Here is a 21,877-nt window from a genome sequence, read left to right on the forward strand (position 1 = left end):
TCTACATAAAAACTGCGTCGCGGACCGGCCAAGTCGGAAAAGGGCAGATATTTTCCGCCGGCCCCTCGTATAACTTCTCCCCTTGTTTCGCCCTACGCCTTTTGCTGCTTCGGTTCATCTTCCTCCTCTCGCCTCGCGCTGCTTTTGCTTCTCCTAGGGTTTCTCACGGCTCAAATCTATTCCTGCATAGCGCTCCGTTGTATCTAGGTTTTCTCGCATCGGGCATCCACTCGCCTCTTATCGCGTTTTTCTTCTCCAGGGTTTTCTCACGACTCCAACACCTTCCAAGTCTAGCTCTCTCCGCTTTACCATGTCACCGTCCTTTCCCTCGCGTGTATTAGGGATCCGCTTAGCCTTCCGATTGGATTTTTCTTCCTTTGTCAGTAAGGAATCTATGTCCTGTTTGTTTAGCTAGATTGTTCGTTTTGCTCAACATAATATGTTGTTTCATGTGAGCCGTGTCTGCAAATATCTCACTCTAGGTTGGATAAACTACAATCGATTCCAGTTTGTTGCCTATTTGTTTGCCTGTGGACTACTGCTTCAGTTTATTTTTAGTTTCGAGCAGTGGTGGATCTAGACTTTAAAAATTAGGTGTACATAATCTGTAAAAGTATTCTTTTTATTTAACCATATTCTAATAAAAGTTATTATAGCTAGTTTGAAACATATATTATTTAACAATTTAAAAATTATTACTTAAACATACATTCCATTTCTCTTTAGTCAATAGCTTCTTAAGAGTAAACAATAAAGATTTCATATATCTTGGGTACGTTCGTTTAGTATTTTATTTTTTTAGTGTTAGTTGTTACATAACTAGCATATAAAATATTTATCAATGTGATATTTTGCTCCACTATATGATTTGACGTGTTGTAGGACATATTTTCTAATACTTAGGTAGAATAAGATTTTTTTAGCTGAAACAATTTGTTATAATCATAGCATATATGCCCGTAAGTTGATACGGATGATACTGTGAAGCATTTATTAACCTTAGCAGTTTAAATCATCATGATATAATTAAATTTCACATGACAACATCTCGTTCAAAATCTTTTCAAATAAAGTTTTGACATCTAGCATTTCTTAACACTTTCATACATACAGCATATCCCCCTTTCTCAAAAAATCTCCCTGCCATTCTTCACGATGTTGGCTTTCGCGACCTTGATTTTAGCAACAAGATCTTGATTTTAGCGATGATAAAATAGCCTACCATATTAGCATGCGTGCTCATCCCAACACTGTGATTTAATGATCTGCTGATTTGCACCTACTAACCTGCTGAGCATTTATGACTCACCCCAATCCCTATTAACCTGCTGAGCATTCATAACTCACCTCAATCCCTATGTAGGTTTAACATAAAAGCTCAAAACTCATGAGTTATTTATATTTGACTTATTAAAAGCTCAATTCAAACTAAGCTATACTTGGAATCAAACCAAGCTTGGACCCCATCCGGAACTCGCGAGCTCCAATGATCCGAAATTAAGTATTCAATGAAGCTCGAGTATTTCAATTTTGCATGGCATGTGCATGTACCCTGCTACCTCTATTAATTGAATTTCCAACCATCGAAAGTTAAAATAATATAGCTGGAGGTTAGAGCCTTGCATTAGCTAGCGATTTACTATGTTGAACAAGCTAAATAGGTACAAAATAATACTCCCTCCATTGATAGTTCTATTTCATCTTGGTACAATGATTAAGAAAAAAAATCTTGTGTATCATCTCAATAATCATGACTTCTCATTTTCTTTTTTTTCAAAAAGAAGTTACTCTGGACCGGTATCGAACAGCCATTGTACTATTCCCAAGATGTCAACCCAAATAGAACTATCAAATAGAATAATTTAATTTTGGAAATAAAAATATCAAAAGAAAATAGAGGGAATAAAGCTAAATGTCTAAATATGCCTCTCTTCCATTTATTTATCGAATTAAATACATTTTTAGGGCAATCTCAGTGCATAGTTTTATTGCACTAGTACAAAGACTATGAATTCGATAACCGAACTGGATGAGTGTTATGAGAATGAAACTCTACCTTCTCTCTTCTTGTAACGACCCTACCATATCAGCAAATTTGCTGATGTGGTATAACATTTAATGCTTATAAAATTTCTACTGAGACTAGTTTTATACATGCGTCTTCTTATCTATTATCAATACCTCGTAGTTTTGTTGTCGTCATAAAAGTTAGAGAGTGTTTGGATGGAGGCAATAAACTTTAGTCCCTGTCCCACCAGATGTTTGGACATAAATTAGAAGTATTAAATATAGACTAGTTATAAAAGTAATTGTATAAATGAAGATTAATTTGTGAGATAAATATATTAAACCTAATTAGCTCATGATTTGATAATGTTGTGCTACTGCTACAGTAAATATGTGCTAATAATGGATTAATTAGTGTTAATAGATTCATCTTTATAATTAAATCATATTTAGTTCTCTAATTGGCATAAAATATCCAATATGATCTTTACTAAAAGTTAATAAATTAATATCTGAATCCAAACCTTAAACATCTCGGGCTCAGATCAACCTCGGCTCGGGATCCTCCAGCTCGAGCTCGGCTCGTTGACAGCCCCTCCCGCTCGCCGCTCAGGGCCTCAGGGTCATCTCCTCCCTCTGTTAAACCTTTCCCTTCTCTCGGGCTCTCCTCCCTTGCTCTTCCTTCCCTGGCGGCGACGACTGGACGAGCGGCGGCGCCATTTGTCCTGTCTTCGCCCAGCCCCAGCGACGAGCGCATCTTCCAGGTATGGCCGCCCCTTCTCATTCCTTCTGCTGTGCGAGACGGAGCACCCCAAACCCTAACAAAACTATTTGTATTCGGATCTGAATCCAGTTACAATATATTACCTACTAACTTCGATTTCGTTTGCAAGAATTATCGGGTGTACATGTGTACACCCATGTCCTATGCTGGGTCCGACCCTGGTTTCGGGGGGTTCGACTGGACCCATGCACGTAGGTCAGACAGAAACAGAATTATGGTTTGCTAGTGTATATCAATGCACATTGCTTTGATTGGAAATATGTGTATGCTGAACTGAATCACGGTTATCTATCAAAACATTTATTAAATATTATGGGATTTTTTTTGTGCTCAGAAAAAAATAAGTTAGTCATTGGTTGAGGCTTTATTTCTTTTTGCTGCTGAAGTGTTTGCTATGCGCTACATTATCCTTCATTTTTACTGACAATTTTCTGTCATTCTGATATTTTTAGGTCTCAGTGATCACCGGTAGCGTCCTCATCAAAGGCCTCTTGCGAAATTATGCGATCTTCATGGGCTGATTCAGTTGCGGCGCCCGCGACTGTTACTGCTACTGCTCCTGCTGCTAATCATCAGAGCGGGTGACCCACCCTCAGTGCATACGTCCCTCCCCATCTCCGTAATCGCTCAGGTGGTCCTCCCTCTGAGAACCAGGCTGTGCCTGCTGCAGCTCCAGCACCAGCTGAGGCACGGTCAGCTGCTGTGCAACCTTCAGGCTACGCAGCTGTTGTTGGTGGCGGCTCTCGTTGGTCTGGCCCTACTGGCGGTGGTGGTAGCAGCGCCATACGCCAGGGTGGTGGGGGTGGTGGTGGTGGCCGAGGTGGTGGTGGCAGTGGTTGGAACTCTCACCCTGGGTGGGACCGTAGAGATCGTGAACCAAACCCCTTTGCCAATACTGAGGCTGCAGATGTTGATTTTGAGAGTCAGGAGAACACAGGCATCAACTTTGACGCATATGAGGATATTCCTGTGGAGACAAGTGGCCATGACGTCCCTCCACCAGTCAACACCTTTGCTGAGATTGATTTGGGTGACGCACTGAATGAGAACATACGGAGGTGCAAGTATGTGAAGCCAACACCGGTGCAGCGACATGCCATTCCTATCGACATTGCAGGTAGGGATCTCATGGCTTGTGCACAGACAGGGTCTGGAAAGACTGCAGCATTCTGTTTCCCTATCATCAGTGGTATCTTAAAGTCACGGCCACCTCAGAGGCAAAGAGATTCCAGGACAGCTTGTCCCCTAGTGCTGATACTGTCCCCAACTCGTGAGCTATCTATGCAAGTATGCCGTCATTCAGGTTTTCTTTTTTTATTGCTTTATTGCTGCTCATTTTGACGTGGTTTGTGATAATACTTTTTTTATGCCTCAGATTCATGAAGAAGCAAGGAAGTTTTCATGCCAAACTGGTGTTAGGGTGGTTGTTGCATATGGCGGAGCACCAATACATCAGCAGGTTTACACTTTTCTTTGCATTATGATTCTTGTTTTATTACAGGACGGGGTTTTTAGTTTTTCACATGCCTATTGAGTTCCATTGCGATCTTAATATCTTGTCTGATGTGTCCAAAATCTTGGTGATAGTTCTACTGATTAGTTTATGATGATGCATCCATTATTTTTTATCGATTAGAATTCTTAGGGAAATAGTCGGATATCAATGCACTTTTCTAGACATTGCTTTGAGAATGGCAAATTAATAATTGCCCCTTATTGGTGCTTTCTGTGTTCCTTTTCCTTTCCTTTTTATACCACTTAAATTTGTGACGCAGACTCTCTATATTTAAGTTAATGGCTATGAAATATGTATCCATCTAGGCTCCTAAAGACATGTACTTAACTTTTACTGTAGCTGAGGGAACTTGAAAGAGGAGTTGAAATCCTTGTGGCAGCTCCTGGTCGTTTGAGGGCTAGAGTATCACTGCAAATGATAAAGTACTTAGCTCTTGATGAAGCTGATCGAATGCTCGATATGGGGTTTGAGCCACAGATACGCAAGATTGTTGAGCAAATGGATATGCCCCCTCGTGGTGTGAGGCAGACTATGTTGTTTAGTGCCACCTTTCCAAAAGAAATCCAGGTATTTATACCTCCCTTGTTCTAACTTCCAGCTTCAACCATATATGTAAACTTTTTTAGTGTCTGCATCATTACAGTTTGGGCGAGTTGCTGAGGTAGTCAGAACTTGGAAATTTTGCACATTCATTACCTGTTAAAATTACCATTTTGCTGATGTTGTCATGTTTAATTGTTGAAAGGTAAAGATGGTTTAGCTGTTGTAGAATCTGAATCATATCCATTTTTCCATATTTTATTCCTAGAACTGTAGTGATGCTTGTTTCCATTTTACAGAACTGTATGCTAAAAATGTGTCTATGTCAGCATGTTTTTGTTATGTTGAATGATACGGTCAGAAAATCTTGTTGCTAAAATATTATATCGCAATTGCAACTAGAAGAAATATTGTTTGTCTGTTGTGATATCTGTACTTTTTTAGCCTTTTTGCATGACGTAGAGAAAAGCATGCCTGATTGTTTGTTGTACATGAGCTAATGAAAATCTTGAAAAAAAATTCTGCAGCGTCTGGCTTCAGATTTCCTTGCTGACTACATCTTCCTTGCTGTTGGAAGAGTTGGTTCCAGTACTGATTTGATTGCTCAGAGGGTTGAGTTTGTACTTGAGGTGGACAAAAGAAGTTATCTGATGGACCTTCTCCATGCGCAAAATGCTAATGGTGCCCATGGGAAGGTATTGCATGTTGTGAGTTTTCTATCTACCTTTGATTTAATTTTTGGTGTCATTTTATGGAGTCACTTTCACTATAGTAGGATCATAACTAATACACTCAAATTCGATTTTTTATGTCACTATTTTTAGAAATGTTACTTCAATCTCTGTGTCACTATTTTTACAAATGTTGGCCCAACTGTTGTTGTCATGTTTCCAGCAAGCTCTTACTTTGGTCTTTGTGGAGACGAAGAGGGGAGCTGATGCTCTTGAGGACTGGTTCAAAAATGGGTTCCCTGCAACAAGTATTCATGGTGACAGGACACAACAGGTACAGCAGAGCTATAACTATCCGTCTGTTGTAGTTACAATTGTAATTCTTGGTAATAAATTAGCAAGCCACCATGTAGACATTTTGCATGCTGCTGAACAGAGTTGGATTTGTAACAGGAAGATGCTACAAAAGATCTACTGTATTGTCTATTTGGGTGACCAATTCAAATAAACAATACACCAGATCCATCTTTGTAGCATCTTCCTGTTATAAATCCAACTTTCCGTGGCTGTTTAATGTGCTATGTGTGCTTCCACACGAGGGGTAATATTTTCAATCATTTGTATTGCATCCAGCTGTTAAGTGTGTGCTTATATCATAACATCATTGTACTTTGTCTGTGTTTCAGGAAAGAGAGTATGCATTGAGGTCCTTCAAGAGTGGAGCTACTCCCATACTCGTTGCAGGTGATGTGGCTGCTCGTGGACTTGACATACCACATGTTGCTCATGTCATCAATTTTGACCTCCCAAATGACATAGATGACTAGGACGAGCGGGGAAATCTGGTCTGGCAAACTGCCTTCCTCAATGAGGGCAACTTATCACTGGCAAAGCCTCTGTGTGAGCTGATGCAGGAAGCTAACCAGGAGGTTCCTCAATGGCTTGAGCGTTATGCAGCTCGTTCATCCTATGGATTTGGCGGGGGCAGGAACCGCCGATCAGGTGGTGCTCGATTTGGTGGCCGTGACTTCCGCCGTGACCGGGACTTCAGGGGAGGCGGTGGCAGTGGTGGAGGATATGGAGGAGCAGCGGCGGCGGATATGGTGGCGGCTATGGTGGAGGTGCAACAAGTTCCTGGGACTAAATACTGTTTCCTAGTCACCAGTGGGAATTGAACTGACACGCCTGATGTTCTTTCCACTACACGATTCCGGAAAAACACAATGCTCTGACACGAGTTTTTGGAAAGGAAAAAAAAACATGTCAGCACAACTAGTGTGTCCGCTGCTAACTAAATAAAAACACAAGTTTACAGGATACATGTTACAAGTTTCTTTTCCCCTGAAACAACTTCAAACGGTGCAACACGCGAGGAAAGAGAAGGAACAAAAGAATTGAGATTGGCACAGCATCATGGAAGCAGTAGCATGCAGCCATATCCTTCATTCCATCTACAGTCGGTACTTCTGGATTTTCACGGCCTTTGTAGACTACAGAGTACAAAACAAAATCTGTAAAACCTCCAACATAGAATTAGCCTCGGAAAGTTGGGAAGAAAAAAAATCAAAAGAATAGAGTTAAATCATTGAAACGTACCGTATTGGCGTAGTTGCTCTCTTAAGTCTCCATATGAAAAAAAGGGCCAACTAGCAGGGCTTCACTTGGTATACAGTACCCCAAATATAATAGCCACCAGCAGAAGAACAATCATGAGCTGAGGAAATCACAGAAGCAACTTCAGAAAATTATACAGCAGAATATTAGCATGATTTTGCTGGTTATGGGTACTCACCAGCATAGGCTTGTAAGGTGACTTGTCCAAATGGTACCCCCTACAGAATCAAGACAATCAGGATGAAGATACCAACAGAGAAGTTGCGACTCTTAAATCATTCAGCGTACCTGCTCTTTAGCAAACCTGATGACCTGCAAGTTTGCTTTATTGAATCCACACGTTTTCGTGTTAGCGCAGCATTTGGATCATTGTCGTCAATCTGGAACATGGACCAAACATTCTATACATCAATTCTCAAACAGCAACTGTAGTAGTCCAGAAGCCTTTAGAGGAGACCATGACTAATGCTATGAATGCAACACAGATTGGTACTAAGGTAGATTGCTACAGGCAACCTGCTCGAAATACACTTGTAATTCCATTGGGACAACATTAACACATGGTCAGAACAAATAATGGCGAGTTCCAGACAATTCATGAAGCAGCTTGAAAGTGAAAACCCGAATAAGGATTTCCTAGTTCGAAACCTAAATTATTTGGTCTGAAACATCAACTAATTCCAAGTGTAGATAGTATAATAAAAGGCTGCCTACACCCAATGAACTTAAACATTATGTAGTTCACTGTAGTGATTCAATGGGAACATGACTGTTTAGAATAACCGGGTTATGCAATAACATTGATCAATATAAGATTTCTAGTGGTGCAGGTAGCTCAGGCTGGTTTGTATGATCTACTGGGCACAAAATAGTGAATGGCCAATTTAGTGGTGTGGGTTTTGGGTCGCCCATCCTATCAAATTTCATTGTGTTACAAAGGAACACCATAAATACTATGATGTTCTAGTCAAATAAAGACAGGTAGACTCCATATTGGCTCCATACCTTTGACTCCAGCAACAAAGAAAACTCATAGAAAGCAGTATAGACGTCTGACATTGAGTTTGTCTCATCAATCACTCGTGCCGTGAGCCCTAAGATAGTAAATATGTTAGGTAATTATATAGACAAAACATAAGTAATAGATTAAATCAAATTATTATGTTAGCTGGATCAGTGATTATGAAGAAGCAATTGTGGTGAAATGCAGATCCACTTGCCAAAAATAAAGCAAGGAAAGCATGAAACAGCCTCATTTAAGTGCACATCTTCCTCCACAAATCCAAAAACAGATTCATAAATGATATTAGGTACCCTGCAAGTTTCAAAGTGCACTTTTGTGCCTCCTATAAATGAACGGCGTGAGGTTGTGATGGACACACGTTTCTCCCTAGAGCATAACATGCCTTGCATCACTGATCAAATGCCAATCACATAACAGTAATCAAAAGAAACCAAGAACACATATGTATGTTCTATCTGAATGTAGCATGTAGTGTACAAAAGCAAAGCACTGCAGAACTCTCCAAAATAAATTTCACTAAGCATAAGTGCGAGTGTGACATACTGGAGAAAAAGCAAGGTAAAGAGGTAACAGGTAAGTCTTGATGAAGTTTAATATGTGTTACAAAAGTAGCTTACCACGTCTCATCTTTACAACTCCTCTAAAGACATTCACATTATTGTAGCAAAGAGCACATGTTCCAATTGCCATTATCTGAAATGAGGAAATAGCAAGTTAATAGTACCCCATAGAGGAAGCTGTTTCAAGAATATATTGATTTACTAAGCATATAACATGCAAAACGTAAGAAAATACTTCATGAAAATAGGAGAATCACTCAGGACAAGTCAAGAAACCAGGAATGTTATCTAGTTTCCCACAAATGAGATTGTTTAAAACAAAGCCAATTGAGCAATTAAGTAAAATATCATATTTCAAGAATATTCAATCCAAAATTAACATCATATTTCAAGAATAATATTCAATCCAAAACTTAACAGTTTCCTCAGCCACGAAAGATGATCAAGGAAGCCTTTTTTATGGGTAAACAATTATTATGAGCAGCAACTACTTTTAATAGCTATAGGATACAAAGGATTCGGGTATATCTAGGAAACAGAGAGTAAACAGTTCTTAAGAGCAACTGTGTGCAGCTGTGCACTAAGAATAGCTCAATCCTAATACTGTGACCACACCATGTCAGGCGGTACTGATGAATGATCATTATTATACTGCAATGGAAGTGCAAGAAAATACTAGGAAACATTGATCCTTAACGGAAACTGCACCGTAATATAAACGTCAGTTCACTAATATGGACTGGTATGCCTAGTGCCTATGTTGAAACTATCCAGCTCTATCTATGAATCAATGATGGAATGTTCAATACCACATGCTCGAACAAGAACGCGAATCTTGGTATATTTTGTCTGACAAAAGCAGGTAGCCCAATACGCCTTAAATTTAAACCTTTTTTGGCCTCAGCTATTCTTTGTTGTAAGGTAGTTCCACTGATACTACCAGAGTTTCAGGCCTTCAGCATATCTTTACAGAGCTACAATCACATCTCATCATACTACTTAGAAAGAGGGTTTATGTGAGGATTGAGTTAAATGCTAAATAACAGTGTTCAATCTGGAATTAGATTTATGAATGCAGCATCCATATAGATTTGGAAAACTAGGTCCTCAATAGACAATAAAGTATAACCAGTTATGTACCTGAGGTATTGCACAAAAACGGAAAATAGCATGATCCTTCAAGGCTGACATGTACTGGAGGCAGTCTTCAGCATGGATCAATGCATTAGTCACTAGATCGTTCAAGCACTGTACTGCCTTTTGTGAATTTTCCTCATATTTGAAATCCTGGTTTCAGAGAAAAACACAAATTAAGCTTGTCTGGGGTAGATTCATCTGATTGTTCACTATATATTTGAGCTACTTTCTAAACAGCAGTTATGAACTCCCCCAAAAGGTCGAACATATAATACATGTCATGACAAATCTCTGGATGTGTGATCTTTTAGTCATTTGGAACATTTCACATGTGAAACTACTCAACAGCAATAAAAGAAGCGAATGTGTCGTACCTCAAGTTTATCTGCATATTTACTCCATATCTCTTGAGGCCAGAACATGCGGGACTTTGGTATCTCATTTATGTCTTCCAAATAGTCCCTAATTATATTAGTTTTCTGCAATTTGATTTCAAATACTTGTTAGTGAGGCAAAAACATAAATTACATTTCAAACAGAGATTGAAAAATGCCAAGCTGATTCACTAACATCAATTAATATACCTGCAAAAATAGACCCATTGAATTTGACAGTGAGTCTGGAGCCAGATCTTCAGTCCCAGCAGCATAAAACAGTCTGGAAAGTCCATACCCAACCAGCCCGGCTACATAGTGACAGTATTCTTCATAGTCATCAACAGTTTCAACCTAAATAAAGAAGGATAGTTCACATTAGTTCTGAACAATACTCAATCAACATAAGTATATACATTCTAGGTGTAACCAGCACAATGATTTCCCCCTTGTTTCTCCATGAACTAACCGTTACTAATAATTCTTGTAAAAAAAATCAGTTTCTTCTCACTTTATTTTCAATGCAGGTAAATCGTGGCAAACTACTTTTATGCACATATGACTATATACCTTGAAAATGTGACAACATATAATTTAGTTATAAGTGCAGATTCAGATAGCTTTGTTGCATGTTCACTGATAGACACAAGCTTATCATGGAAAAAGTTTCTTCATGATACATAAGACATTTCATGGCTTAACGCACATCACAACTGATGCGATAGCAATATGTTGAAAACAGCAAAGCCTCGAAATATATTTCATCATGACAACCCATTGATATGACATCCAGAAGCTGGAGTTGCATGTCAAACAGTAACCAGAGAAACACCATGTGATCTTTTAAGTGGATGCAAGTAAATGGTAATTATGTTCATGTAGGCACGCTACTGTCTAGACTTCCATTCTTTTCAGTCATGAAATACGTAATGGTACTCATGACTAGTATCCGGATCCTATAAGATGCTACAATGATGCAGCCTAGACAGTAATACATGCCATATGCCCATATCAACATTTCACTGCCAATAGTTACAAGGCTTTATTTTATTTCTTTAGGACAAGGCTCTGATCAATAATTACACTATCAATACATATTTTTTTCTGATGCAATTAATGTTATTAGATTTGTATTAAAAAATACTTATGATTATAATTTGTATCACATAAATGAAATATTCAATGTGGTAATTGATGGTCAAAGCTTTGTCCTAACTAAAGGAAATATGCCTCGTAAGGAAAAAGAGGGAGTATATAGTTTATTTATATTAGCACTGTGACTAGGCTTGGATATTTGGTGGATATATATTAACAAACCTCCTTGCATATAAATTTTGCCATTCCTGCTCCCATTCGCCTAGTGATTTCTTCAATTGCCTTTTGATAACTGAAAAGAAAAGAGAATTATTATTTACCACAAGGCTATTTAATAAAGTAATATCTGAGGTAAAGAATTGAAAGGTAAAGAGAAAACTTCAAGTGCATATTAATGCAATATTATTACTATGACAACGTTAAAAAACCTAGTTCTGAAATGGTAAATTTAGATATAGCATCAGTATTGGATGTGTAGTGTTTGACAATACATCCCTGCGCAATGGATTTAATTTGGGAAAATGCACACTTGCTTGTTAAAGGACAAAGACAAACATTATCCTCATACAAATTGTCTGCTTGTGTAACTCTCAGTAATTGTTTCACCCTTACAGCCTGATAATGAGATAGCGATTTCAAAGCTAAGCACTGTTTCAGTACTACCCAGTGCAAGCTCCATACATAGGAAAGTCAATTGTTTCTTGTAGAAGTGTTTAATGAACAATTGACGTGTAGGAGTATCTAAGACTTCACAAAAATCTATACGAAGCCTCAAGCTGTGAAACTATCAAAGTAAGCAGTACCAAAAGTCTGAAAAGGCAACAAGTCAGGGAAGAAATAAAGTTACCCTTCACCAAGCTCCAGGAACGCAGTGGATACGTGGTGAAACTTATCCATCAGCACTTTGTAGTTATTTGTTCCACCTGCAAGGCCACCCACACCCTACCAATCAGCATCACTTTTAGAAAAGAAATCGAACAACAAGGCCCATTTTTAGTGCACGAGGGCCGCATATCCAGAGGAGCGATCTTGTACACGAGTAGTGCCAGTCGCGGTTGTAGATGTGGCGATAGAATTCCTGGAGGATGGGCACCTTCACCTCGGTTGGGATGCTAGTGTCATCCTCTGCAGTTACATTAAACGCAGTTCATATTACTGTTAGAACGGAAAGCACTAAAGTCGTCAAACAATAAGCAAATACTGCCGTAATCACACTCCAACTCTAATGTTCCAAAAACATCATCGCTTGATCTAAATACAAATACCAGCAACGCAAGGGTATAAGACTACTGACCAACGGTGTCGAGGGCACGGAGCACGAGGTAGAAGATGCACACCTGAGCGATCCCAACAACGGCAGTTAGAAACGCCTCCAAGACCCACACGGCACGCACGCACGCACACCAAAAATGTCGGGACGAAAGCCCAACAAATCGTAAAACGCCGCGCATCAGATTCGAAGGACGCCACATGTTATCCTACTCGAGTGGTGAAAATCGAATTCGTGTGGGACGATGAGGAGGAAGGCGGGCGGAGTGAGCGGGTACTGACTGCATTGCGGAGCTCGGGGCCGAGCTGCTGGATGACGAGCGCGAAGCTTCGGGAGACATTCTGGAGCATGGAGTAGGCGAAGCCCCAGTGCTCCTCGGGCGGGATCTGGCGCTTGATCTGCCCCGCCGCCACCCGCAGCTTGACCAGCGCCACCACCTCCTCCGGTCGCGACAGCGCCCCCATCGCCGCCGATCCAGCCAACGAACAGCCGCCTCCTCGCGAGCCCCGATAGGACGACCGGGCAGCCGGATGCGGGGAGATGCCGATTCGATGCGGCCCGCCCGCTGCGTGGGAGTATTTCTAGTAGCGCCTCCCCTCCCCAACCTGGGACGAGACGAGGCGAGACGAGTCGAGATGAGAAGGGTGTCGCCGTCCGCGCGCTGTCCGCTTGTGTTGGCGAGCGTGGGTTCCCTTTCGTGATTAATCCGGTCATCCGGGTTGTTGGGTAGCAGCGGGTGGAACGATCTCCCATTCTCCTCCCACCTCGTTCTCTCCGCTGGGAGCGCAGCCGCGGGTTCCTGCCCTATGACGAGTGGGCCCTGAACGGCGGCGCCCTCTCGTGGGCCGGCGCGTCAGCGGGCAAGGCTGTTTTACACGTGTGTCATTGTAGGGTTTGCCGGATTGGGGAGGAGGAGGAGGAGCGCGTGAGGGTGAGGCCCTCGTGGACTCGTGGTGAGGCCCGCCAGGGGAGTGGTGGAGGCGGGAGGGGACGGACTGGAGGGGCATGGGTATCGTATTGTTTTTGTCGCATCTCGCCCGGCACGTTGGACACGGACTCGCCGCTCGCGATACGTGACAAGGCGGCTTGCGCCTTGCGCGTCGCCGCAGAGGCGTGGACCGTGCCCGGTGTTACACTGCTCAGAGCGTGGTTAATAATAGAGCCAAATGCTTGGCTTATATATAAGAGCTAAATTATACAACAATAATCATTTTATTTGTCTACCAGATATTATTTAATTCATATCTTCGTTCTCTTTTCTATTCACCATTATATCTACTTCTACTTGGACTCACCTATGCCCTATGCCTAGAAGCTTGTGCTCAGCTTGTTGCTTGCATGAGAACCAAGCTCTCTCATTCCTGTTCTTCTCTGCATCAGCAAAAATAATGACAGGCTTCGCTATAAGCATATTATAACTGCTCTCATAAATCCCATATCGTGAGGTCTGTCTCTTACTATCTTATCGGCCTACACGTATACGTATAGTAAATCTCTCGGTGGTTACTTGAGGAATATGTACAGTGAGACTTGAACCTTTTCCGAGACGAATCAACTGGAGATCTTCACTAGGCTAGGCTTTAGGTCTGACGCCATCCCGTTCTATTTTTCTAGCAACGAGTGGTGGCACGACACGATCAATCAGCCAACAAGCCACGCATCACGTTTTCGAGAGAGGGTCGAGGATGAAAGGGACTCGTATCGGGCCCGCACGGAAGCCGGTTATGGGCTTCTGCAAGAGATGGTCGCCAAGCGGCCCAGCCATCGTCCCCTAAAATCCTCGCAAATGTTAGTAGTCATGCGCGTGACTGCGATTCAACCAATCATAGAAGGTCCATCAACGGCACACTGCCACCGCCGCCGCTCGTCGCGCCGCCGAGGTAGGGGAGAAGGGAGGGGGTGGAGCAGCCGCCGGGGTGGTAGGTGGGGGAGCGGCCACCGGCGAGGCCGGTGTGGTGGTCGAGGTGGCGGGGTTGGAGTTTTGGGTTGCCGGGCTTCCAATGGCCGGCAACTCTAGAGGGGAGGGTGACGGCAGCGGTGAATCAATAGTGCTGGCGGTTTGGCCAGCAGAGGAGGCGAGACGGCAGGGCTGGACTCCAGGTAGATGGTGGCCGGGTGGGGGGCAACAAGAAAAACAATCCTTATCACATATCGCGAGTTCCAGCGTGCGCTTTCAAGGTGAGATGCAATAAAAACAATACGATACCCATGCCCCTCCAGTCCCTCCCGTCCGGTCTCCACCACTCGAAGGCTAGTGGCGCGGCAGCGCTAGCCGCCGGCCAGGGCTGTGGATGGGGGGGGGGGGGGAGAGACGGGAGGAAGAAGAGGCGAAGGAGGCAGGGAGCAGCGCTTCTACGATGAATCGCATTGCAGTACCGCGCATGGCTCCTAATTAGACCCAAAATCCTCGCCTCCTCCCCCGCCCGCATCACGAGCGTGGGAACTGTTGGTATTTTTATCGTCAGTGTATCTAGGGATAGCTTAAGATAGGAGATTATTTGGTGAGGAATCTCCGGATTTAAAATTTAAAGGTAAAAGCGAGGATACAAGACACAGATTTAGACAGGTTCAGACCGCCAGAGTAGCGTAATGCTCTACATCCTATTTGGGAGTACTATATATTGCGTCTTACACTTGGGTGTTGAGTTACCTGTCGGCTACTGTGCCGATCTATATATCCCTACCCTTCTTTATATATCCCGAGGGCGGGTTACTAGTCTTTAATCTTTACAGTAGGAGTACAGGGTAGAGTTCTAATAGAATCATACAGGGTAGAGTTGTAATAGAATCATACAGAAATTCCAGTAGGAGTCTGACTTTATTTTCCGTAGAGATAGTTTTTTTGCGGATACTTTAGGGTCTATCCCTTCAGGATCTATCCCTGATGGGTACAGTTCGGATAGGTGCTCATGTGCGCTCCACTCCCGCGATGTGGAGCAAACAAGGCAGATTGCGAAACTTATTTGCTCTAAAATTGATGCAGCTTGAAACTCGCTTAGAAAATTCTTTGAAGTTCCCAGGTTTGCCTTGAAACTTGGGAAAGGTATTATGAAATGGAAAAAAATATTTTTAGTTCCTAAATTTTGGACCGAATCCAAGTTTCCTCCCTACACAATAAAACTATCCGTCTGAACTCCTCGTACTCGCTCTGGCTGGTTTCTCTCAATGCATTTTCTCTTTTTCTTTTATATTTATTTTGGCTGAATCTTTAAAAAATCATAGTAAATAATAAAAAAATTATAAAATAGAAATAAATTTTTTTGGCTCCACATGAGCATATCTATGCAGTGAACATATTATATGATATAATTTAGTAAAAAAATTTATTGTACTTTAGATATATACTTTTCTATAATTAATTCGTAGATACAGTTTTCATATTCCAATTGTGATGAAATTTTTATGGTGCGCTAATTATTATATGCTTGAGGTTTAGTAAAAATTTGATGCTCATTGGATCATGTATGCTTGAACAACTAAATTTTAAGACTTTTTAGTTTCTCAAGAATACATGATCCAATAAGCATGAAATTTTTACTACAGCTCAAGCATATAGTGATTAGCTCACCATAAAAATTTCATCATAATTGGACTACGAAAACTGTATCTATGAGTTAATTACAGAAAGTTATATATCTAAAAGTAAAAACAATATTTTACTAAATTATATCATATAATATGTTCACTGCATAAATCTACTCATGTGAAGTCTAAAAAATTTTATTTCTATTTTATAATTTTTTTGTTATTTACTATAATTTTTAAAGATTCAGTCAAAATAAATATAAAAGATTCAACTAAAATAAATATAAAAGAAAAATAAGAAAAACCACCGAGAGAAACCAGCTATGGAAGTTATTTATCTGGTATTGCGAGTCGAGATGGACGGTTTCATTAGCTAGAGAGAAAATTCGCATTCGGCACGAAGTTTAGGGAGGTAAAACAAAATTCCTCAAGCTCGCATGATATTTTTTCCATTTGACGCGACGTTGGGCCCAAAATCTAAACCATGGTTTGACAGGTGTCGTCCCTCTGAGTGCATCATCCAACGGGTGTCCAGTCGTTCTCGAGAAAGATAACGTTTCAATTGTTTAGACCTCCGTCTAGAACATGGACAAGGACAGTGATTCAATGAACATCCAATCCAACAAATTGCTTGTGCTTCGCCTACGAGGCCACAACTCACAAAGTCTCCATCGTATTTTTGAAGTTAAAATATAAGGCCACGTGAGACGCGAGATGTCATTCAACACCTGCCACGATGCATCAACCACTGCAATATTTTTCAGTCCCTTCAAAGCCCCAACCTTTATTACAAACAAGTCATACAGTCCACTACAGTCTAGCCAGCGCCTCCAGTTCTGCTCCGCCACCATTGCTGGCCACGGTTCAAAATCAAAATGGGCGAAGCTGACGCCACGAAGCTCGACGTGGTGCTGTTCCCGTGGCTGGCGATCGGGCACATGATCCCGTACCTGGAGCTCGCCAAGCGCCTGGCGGCGAGGGGCCACGCCGTCACGTTCCTCTCCACGCCGCGGAACGTCGCCCGGCTCCCGCCCGTGCCGGCGCAGCTGGCGCCCCGCGTGCGCCTCGTGGCGCTGCCGGCCCCGGCCGTGGAGGGCCTGCCCGAGGGCGCCGAGTCCACGGCCGACGTGCCGCCGGAGAAGAACGAGCTCATCAAGAAGGCGGTCGACGGCCTCGCCGCCCCGTTCGCGGCGTTCCTCGCGGACGCCGTGGCCGGCGGGAGGCGGCCGGACTGGATCGTCCACGACTTCTGCCACCGCTCGCTCCCGCGGATCGCCGGGGAGCACGGGGTGCCGTGCGCTGCGTTCCTGATCGTGCAGGCCACCACGATCGCGTTCCTGGGGCCGCGGTGGGCGCACGCCGCGTATCCGCGCACGTCGCGCGAGGACTTCACCGTGGCGCCCAAGTGGTGCCCGTCGTTCCCTCACGCCGTCGCCTACCGCCGCCACGAGGCCGACTGGGCCGTCCGCGCGTTCCAGCCCAACGTGTCCGGGGTGTCCGACATGGACCGCATGTGGGAGATCATCGAGCGCACCCGATTCACCATCTACCGCAGCAGCGACGAGATGGAGCCCGGGGTATTCACGCTGCTCACCGATCTCTTCCGCAAGCCGGCCATCCCGGCCGGGGTCCTAATACAGCAGCCCGACCTCGCCGACGGCGCCGGCAAGAGCTCCCGCTCCGGTGTCCGTTCCGAGGTCCTGCAATGGCTGGACAGCCAGCCACCGAAGTCCGTCATCTACGTCGCACTCGGGAGCGAGGCGCCACTGACGGCCAGCAACTTGCACGAGCTCGCGCTGGGGCTGGAACTCGCCGGCGTCCGCTTTCTATGGGCATTCCGGAAGCCGAGCGGCATGTCCGCCGCCCCCGGCACCGGCGTGGGCGAGCTGTTGCCTGCCGGGTTCGAGCACCGGACACGCGGGCACGGCCTCGTGTGGTCGGGGTGGGTGCCGCAGGTCGCCGTGCTCGCGCACGGCGCGGTGGGCGCGTTCCTGACGCACTGTGGGTGGGGCTCCACCATCGAAGGCCTCGTGTCTGGGCACCCGCTGGTGATGCTGCCGTTCGTCGTGGACCAGGGCCTCATCGCGCGCGCGATGGCGGAGCGGGGCATCGGCGTGGAGGTGGCGAGGGACGAGAGCGACGGCTCCTTCGGCAGGGATGGCGTCGCGGCGGCGGTGCGGCGCGTCATGGTGGAGGAAGAAGGGAAGGTGTTTGGAAGCAATGCCGAGAAGCTGAAGGAAGTTCTCGGCGATCGGCGACGGCAGGATCAGTACATGGACGAGCTTGAAGGGTACCTCACACGCTACAAGCCTACAAGGACAACAACAGTTCCTAATGGTGCCGGTCCAAGGTAATTTGGCGAGAAACATTATTTCTCTCCGTTACAGGCTGTCTCCAACGGTACCCTCTAAACCGTTATGTACCTTATATATATAGAGAAGATTCCGTTCTCTATTGCTCCAGCAGCGTTTTCTAAATGGTTCTCTAAAATAGAGAACGCTACAGGTTTCCTCTATATATAGAGATTCGCTCTCCTCTTCTCTATTTTTTCTTTACATTTTAAACACTGAATTAAATAAAAATAAAATATGTCCATAGCATTTGAGTACGATAAATACGTACGTATAAAAATTTGGAACAAAATATGTTTCTAATATAGGGTTTAATGTATAGAGAACGAGATTTAGAGAACGTTGTTAGAGAGAAATGAGATATAGAGGAGAGAATCTTGTAGAGAATTCTGTAAATGAAGGATATAGAGAAGGATACAGAGAAGGATACATAGAACGATGGTTGGAGATAGGGTTAGGGCTTCTCCGGTGTGAGTGAGAAGTTGAAAGCGAATCCTCATCCGAGCTGCCGCATGCATGAGTCGAATTTACCGCTCGAGAAAGCGAATCATCGAGGAGAGAGGGAGAAGTCGAATCATTGTTGGGAGTCGATTCCTTGCAAATAAAAAATGTATCGGTCCCACCTGCCAAGCCTTACTCCTCACTGTTTCTGTGGCTGCTTTTTCAGACCATGGTTCGACTCGCTACTGGGTTTCTTTTTTTAAATAATTTACATGTCTATTTTGGCATGTCGGCAAGAGTATGCTAAAAGCATGGCAGAAAAATGGGAGAGACAGAAATAAAATCGACTTTGATCAGCAAGTTACAGAGACATGTACATGTACTCTGCTGTTGTAACAATGGCTATGATGTGAATGCAGAATCAAGTGAAGGACCTCCCCTGCTTGCGTGTTCTACTGCAACAATTGCAGTGCTATTTTCGACAGTATCACCGAGGGATTCTGAGGTAGTGTTTGGATCCAAAGTGCAAAAGAACAAAAGGGCAAAAATTTTGCCATTTGCCAAAAGTGGCAAAAGTTTTGCCACTAGGGGTGTTTGGATTCAAATGGCAAAAGTTTTGGTAAAAGCTCGTTTAAACATCTTTTCTCCCTCTCATATCCCCTTTCCCGCGGCGGGGGGAGGCCGAGGCGCGGGGTCAGGCGGCGGGGGCGGAGGACGAGGCGCGGGGTCGGGATGCGGAATCGGGCGGGTTGCTGTTTCCTTTTGCTATCTATTTTTGCTGTTTCCTTTTTGCCATAAGGTGTTTGGGTCCAAATGGAAAAAAAAAGAGCAAATTTTTTGCTATTTGCACTTTTGCTAAAGGATCCAAACAGGACCTTGTGGGGGAGGCGTGGAGTACGTCGTGCCTAATTTAGCGGATCTGCGTCTGCGACATCTCCGCTGCGGGGGAGTCTGTTGCTATAACAGATAGGCAGCAGAGTCTCACGCTGATCTAGCTGTTGTGGCGTTGAAGTCACTGAATTGTTCCTTCGTCTTCCACCATGGCGGATGCTTTCTTGGCGTCGCTCCCGTGCCCGGCGCTCACCAAGAGCAACTACGTGACGTGGGCGATCAGGATGAAGGTGTACCTCCAGGCCCACGGTCTCTGGGACGCGGTCGACGCGGCGGGGCCGGTCGATCCACCGGCGGATCGCCTGGCCCTCGCGGCCATCCACCGAGGCATCAGCAGCGACACCCTCTTGACGATCGTCGGGAAGGAGACGGCGAGGGAGGCGTGGCAGGCGCTCAGGACCCTGCGCCTGGGCACCGAGCCCGCGATGAGGGCGAGGGCGGAGGCCCTCGCGCGCGAGCTCGAGGCGGTCAGGATGAAGGACCCGGAGCCCGTCGACGGCTTCGCCGCGCGCGTCGCGGCGCTTGTCGTTCACATCCGTGCGCACGGCGGCGAGGTGCAGGAGAGCTACGTCGTCAGGAAGATCCTCCGGGCCGCGTCTCCCAAGTTCTTCCAGATTGCTCTCGCCGTTGAGGCGGTCTGCCACTTGGAGTCGATGACCGTCGAAGACCTCGTCGGCCGGCTCAAAGCGTACGAGATCCGGCTGCACGACCGCGGCTTGATGACCCATGCTGAATGGGAGGCTATGATGAAGAAGAGAGGCGAGGAAGGCGGCTTCAAAGGGCACGGTGGAAGAGGCCACCGTGGCCATGGAGGTGGCTGTGGAGACCCCGGCAAGAAAGGCAGGAAGTTCGACAAGTCCAAGGTTCGCTGTTACAACTGCCGAGACTATGGCCACTTCGCCTTGGAGTGCCGGAAGCCAAAGAAGTAGGAGTGATTCGATCGAGCTTGAAACAAAATTTCCTTTTCCATGATGTATTCATGTTTATCTTTTTTTTAGTATGTGTATGAACTTTATTGATCATCATCATCCAACTATCAAATCAGAGTATCAAATGCAAAACAACTTTATGTACTCGAACAAAATTATACTAGTATGGAACGACAAATCTAGTGAGCAGCTTCAGCCATGTGTCCTGGCGACACCATGCATGGCCTGTCCACTATCCTTTCCGGAACTTGGACTTGAGGAGCTTGATGATCTCGGCGTCCACCTGGAAGCTCTTGGCCAGGACGGCGTCGGGTATCTCCGGCTCGGCCCCGAACAGGGACTGCGCGGCGAGCACGACGCCGGGCAGCTGGCTATTGAACACCGTCATGGCCCTGGCGGCGCCAGCGCCGACGTTGTACTGGAAGTGCATCATCCCGCGCGGGATCACGAAGCTCTCCCCGGCCCGCACCACCTTGGAGTAGAACTTCCCCTCCGTGCTGACGAACCCGACGAGCATCTCCCCGTCCTCGACGTGCACGAGCTCGGCGGAGCGCGGGTGGCTGTGCAGCGGGTTGACGCCGCCCGGGGCGAGGTCCACGCGGTTGAGGGACAGGCCGAGCGTGTTGAGCCCCGGGAACGCCTCCACGTTGCCCGGCGTCACGCCAGACCCCGTCGGGTTGTCCGTGCTGGCGCCGCGCGCGTGCGCCGCGAAGAAGAAGTCGTCGGAGACCACCGTCGACGCCGGCTTGCACGGGAGGCCCGGGAACGCCTCGCCGTCGCCCCGCGGCGCGGCCACGCAGAAGTCCTGGACCGGCTCGGGGTCGCCGCGGCAGGTGGCCACGAGCGTCGCCGCCGACAGGAGGAGGAGGAGCAACGACGCCGGCGACCTCGACATGGCTCTCGAGCGAGCTCTCCGTCCGTGCCTGGTGAACGGTGATGATGTGCGAATCGTTCTGCGATTGGCAGTTTGGAGCCATGCTGTTCCGGCTATATAGCAAAGGAAGTGCGGTGAGAGGACAAATGTCAAAGCAGTTGAAGGGTTCAAAAGTAGGGTGAAGTCTTGGTGACTTGCGAGGGAGACATCCACACCCACACACTGGTCATGATCTCTATTGTCAAGTTGCGGTTGGTGTGCTGGTGACAGTCAA

The 21,877-nt window shown here is 45.2% G+C and overlaps 3 protein-coding genes and 1 pseudogene across 4 annotated transcripts; 2 read left to right on the plus strand and 2 right to left on the minus strand.

The window, feature by feature from the left end:
- The first annotated feature begins 2,586 nt into the window (after positions 1-2,586).
- On the plus strand, positions 2,587-6,837 carry LOC112875282 (annotated as a pseudogene).
- On the minus strand, positions 6,732-13,245 carry LOC112875283 (squalene synthase 1). Of its 2 annotated transcripts, none has more exons than XM_025939081.1 (14): positions 12,874-13,245; positions 12,617-12,659; positions 12,358-12,447; positions 12,170-12,245; positions 11,545-11,614; positions 10,438-10,581; positions 10,228-10,332; positions 9,857-10,003; positions 8,774-8,849; positions 8,138-8,226; positions 7,421-7,512; positions 7,311-7,350; positions 7,115-7,232; positions 6,732-7,029 (listed from the first exon to the last, which is right to left on the minus strand). In XM_025939081.1, the coding sequence occupies exons 1-13, from the start codon at positions 13,054-13,056 to the stop codon at positions 7,176-7,178; spliced, it is 1,212 nt and encodes a 403-aa protein (XP_025794866.1). In that variant the 5' UTR covers positions 13,057-13,245; the 3' UTR covers positions 6,732-7,029; positions 7,115-7,175. The 2 variants fall into 2 exon arrangements, with proteins under 2 accessions (XP_025794866.1, XP_025794865.1); XM_025939080.1 differs by having other exon boundaries at positions 6,732-7,008; positions 12,874-13,243.
- Positions 13,246-16,928: 3,683 nt separating this feature from the next.
- LOC112876301 (UDP-glycosyltransferase 91C1-like) lies at positions 16,929-18,650 on the plus strand. Its single transcript, XM_025940379.1, has one exon. It carries the CDS (start codon positions 16,993-16,995, stop codon positions 18,469-18,471), a length of 1,479 nt encoding a protein of 492 aa, XP_025796164.1. The 5' UTR covers positions 16,929-16,992; the 3' UTR covers positions 18,472-18,650.
- A 2,124-nt stretch (positions 18,651-20,774) lies between these two features.
- On the minus strand, positions 20,775-21,679 carry LOC112874751 (germin-like protein 3-7). The gene has a single exon (XM_025938261.1). The coding sequence runs from the start codon at positions 21,622-21,624 to the stop codon at positions 20,962-20,964; it is 663 nt and encodes a 220-aa protein (XP_025794046.1). The 5' UTR covers positions 21,625-21,679; the 3' UTR covers positions 20,775-20,961.
- Positions 21,680-21,877: the final 198 nt, after the last annotated feature.

This window comes from Panicum hallii, chromosome 9 (assembly GCF_002211085.1).
Source record: "Panicum hallii strain FIL2 chromosome 9, PHallii_v3.1, whole genome shotgun sequence".
Lineage (NCBI taxonomy): Eukaryota > Viridiplantae > Streptophyta > Magnoliopsida > Poales > Poaceae > Panicum > Panicum hallii.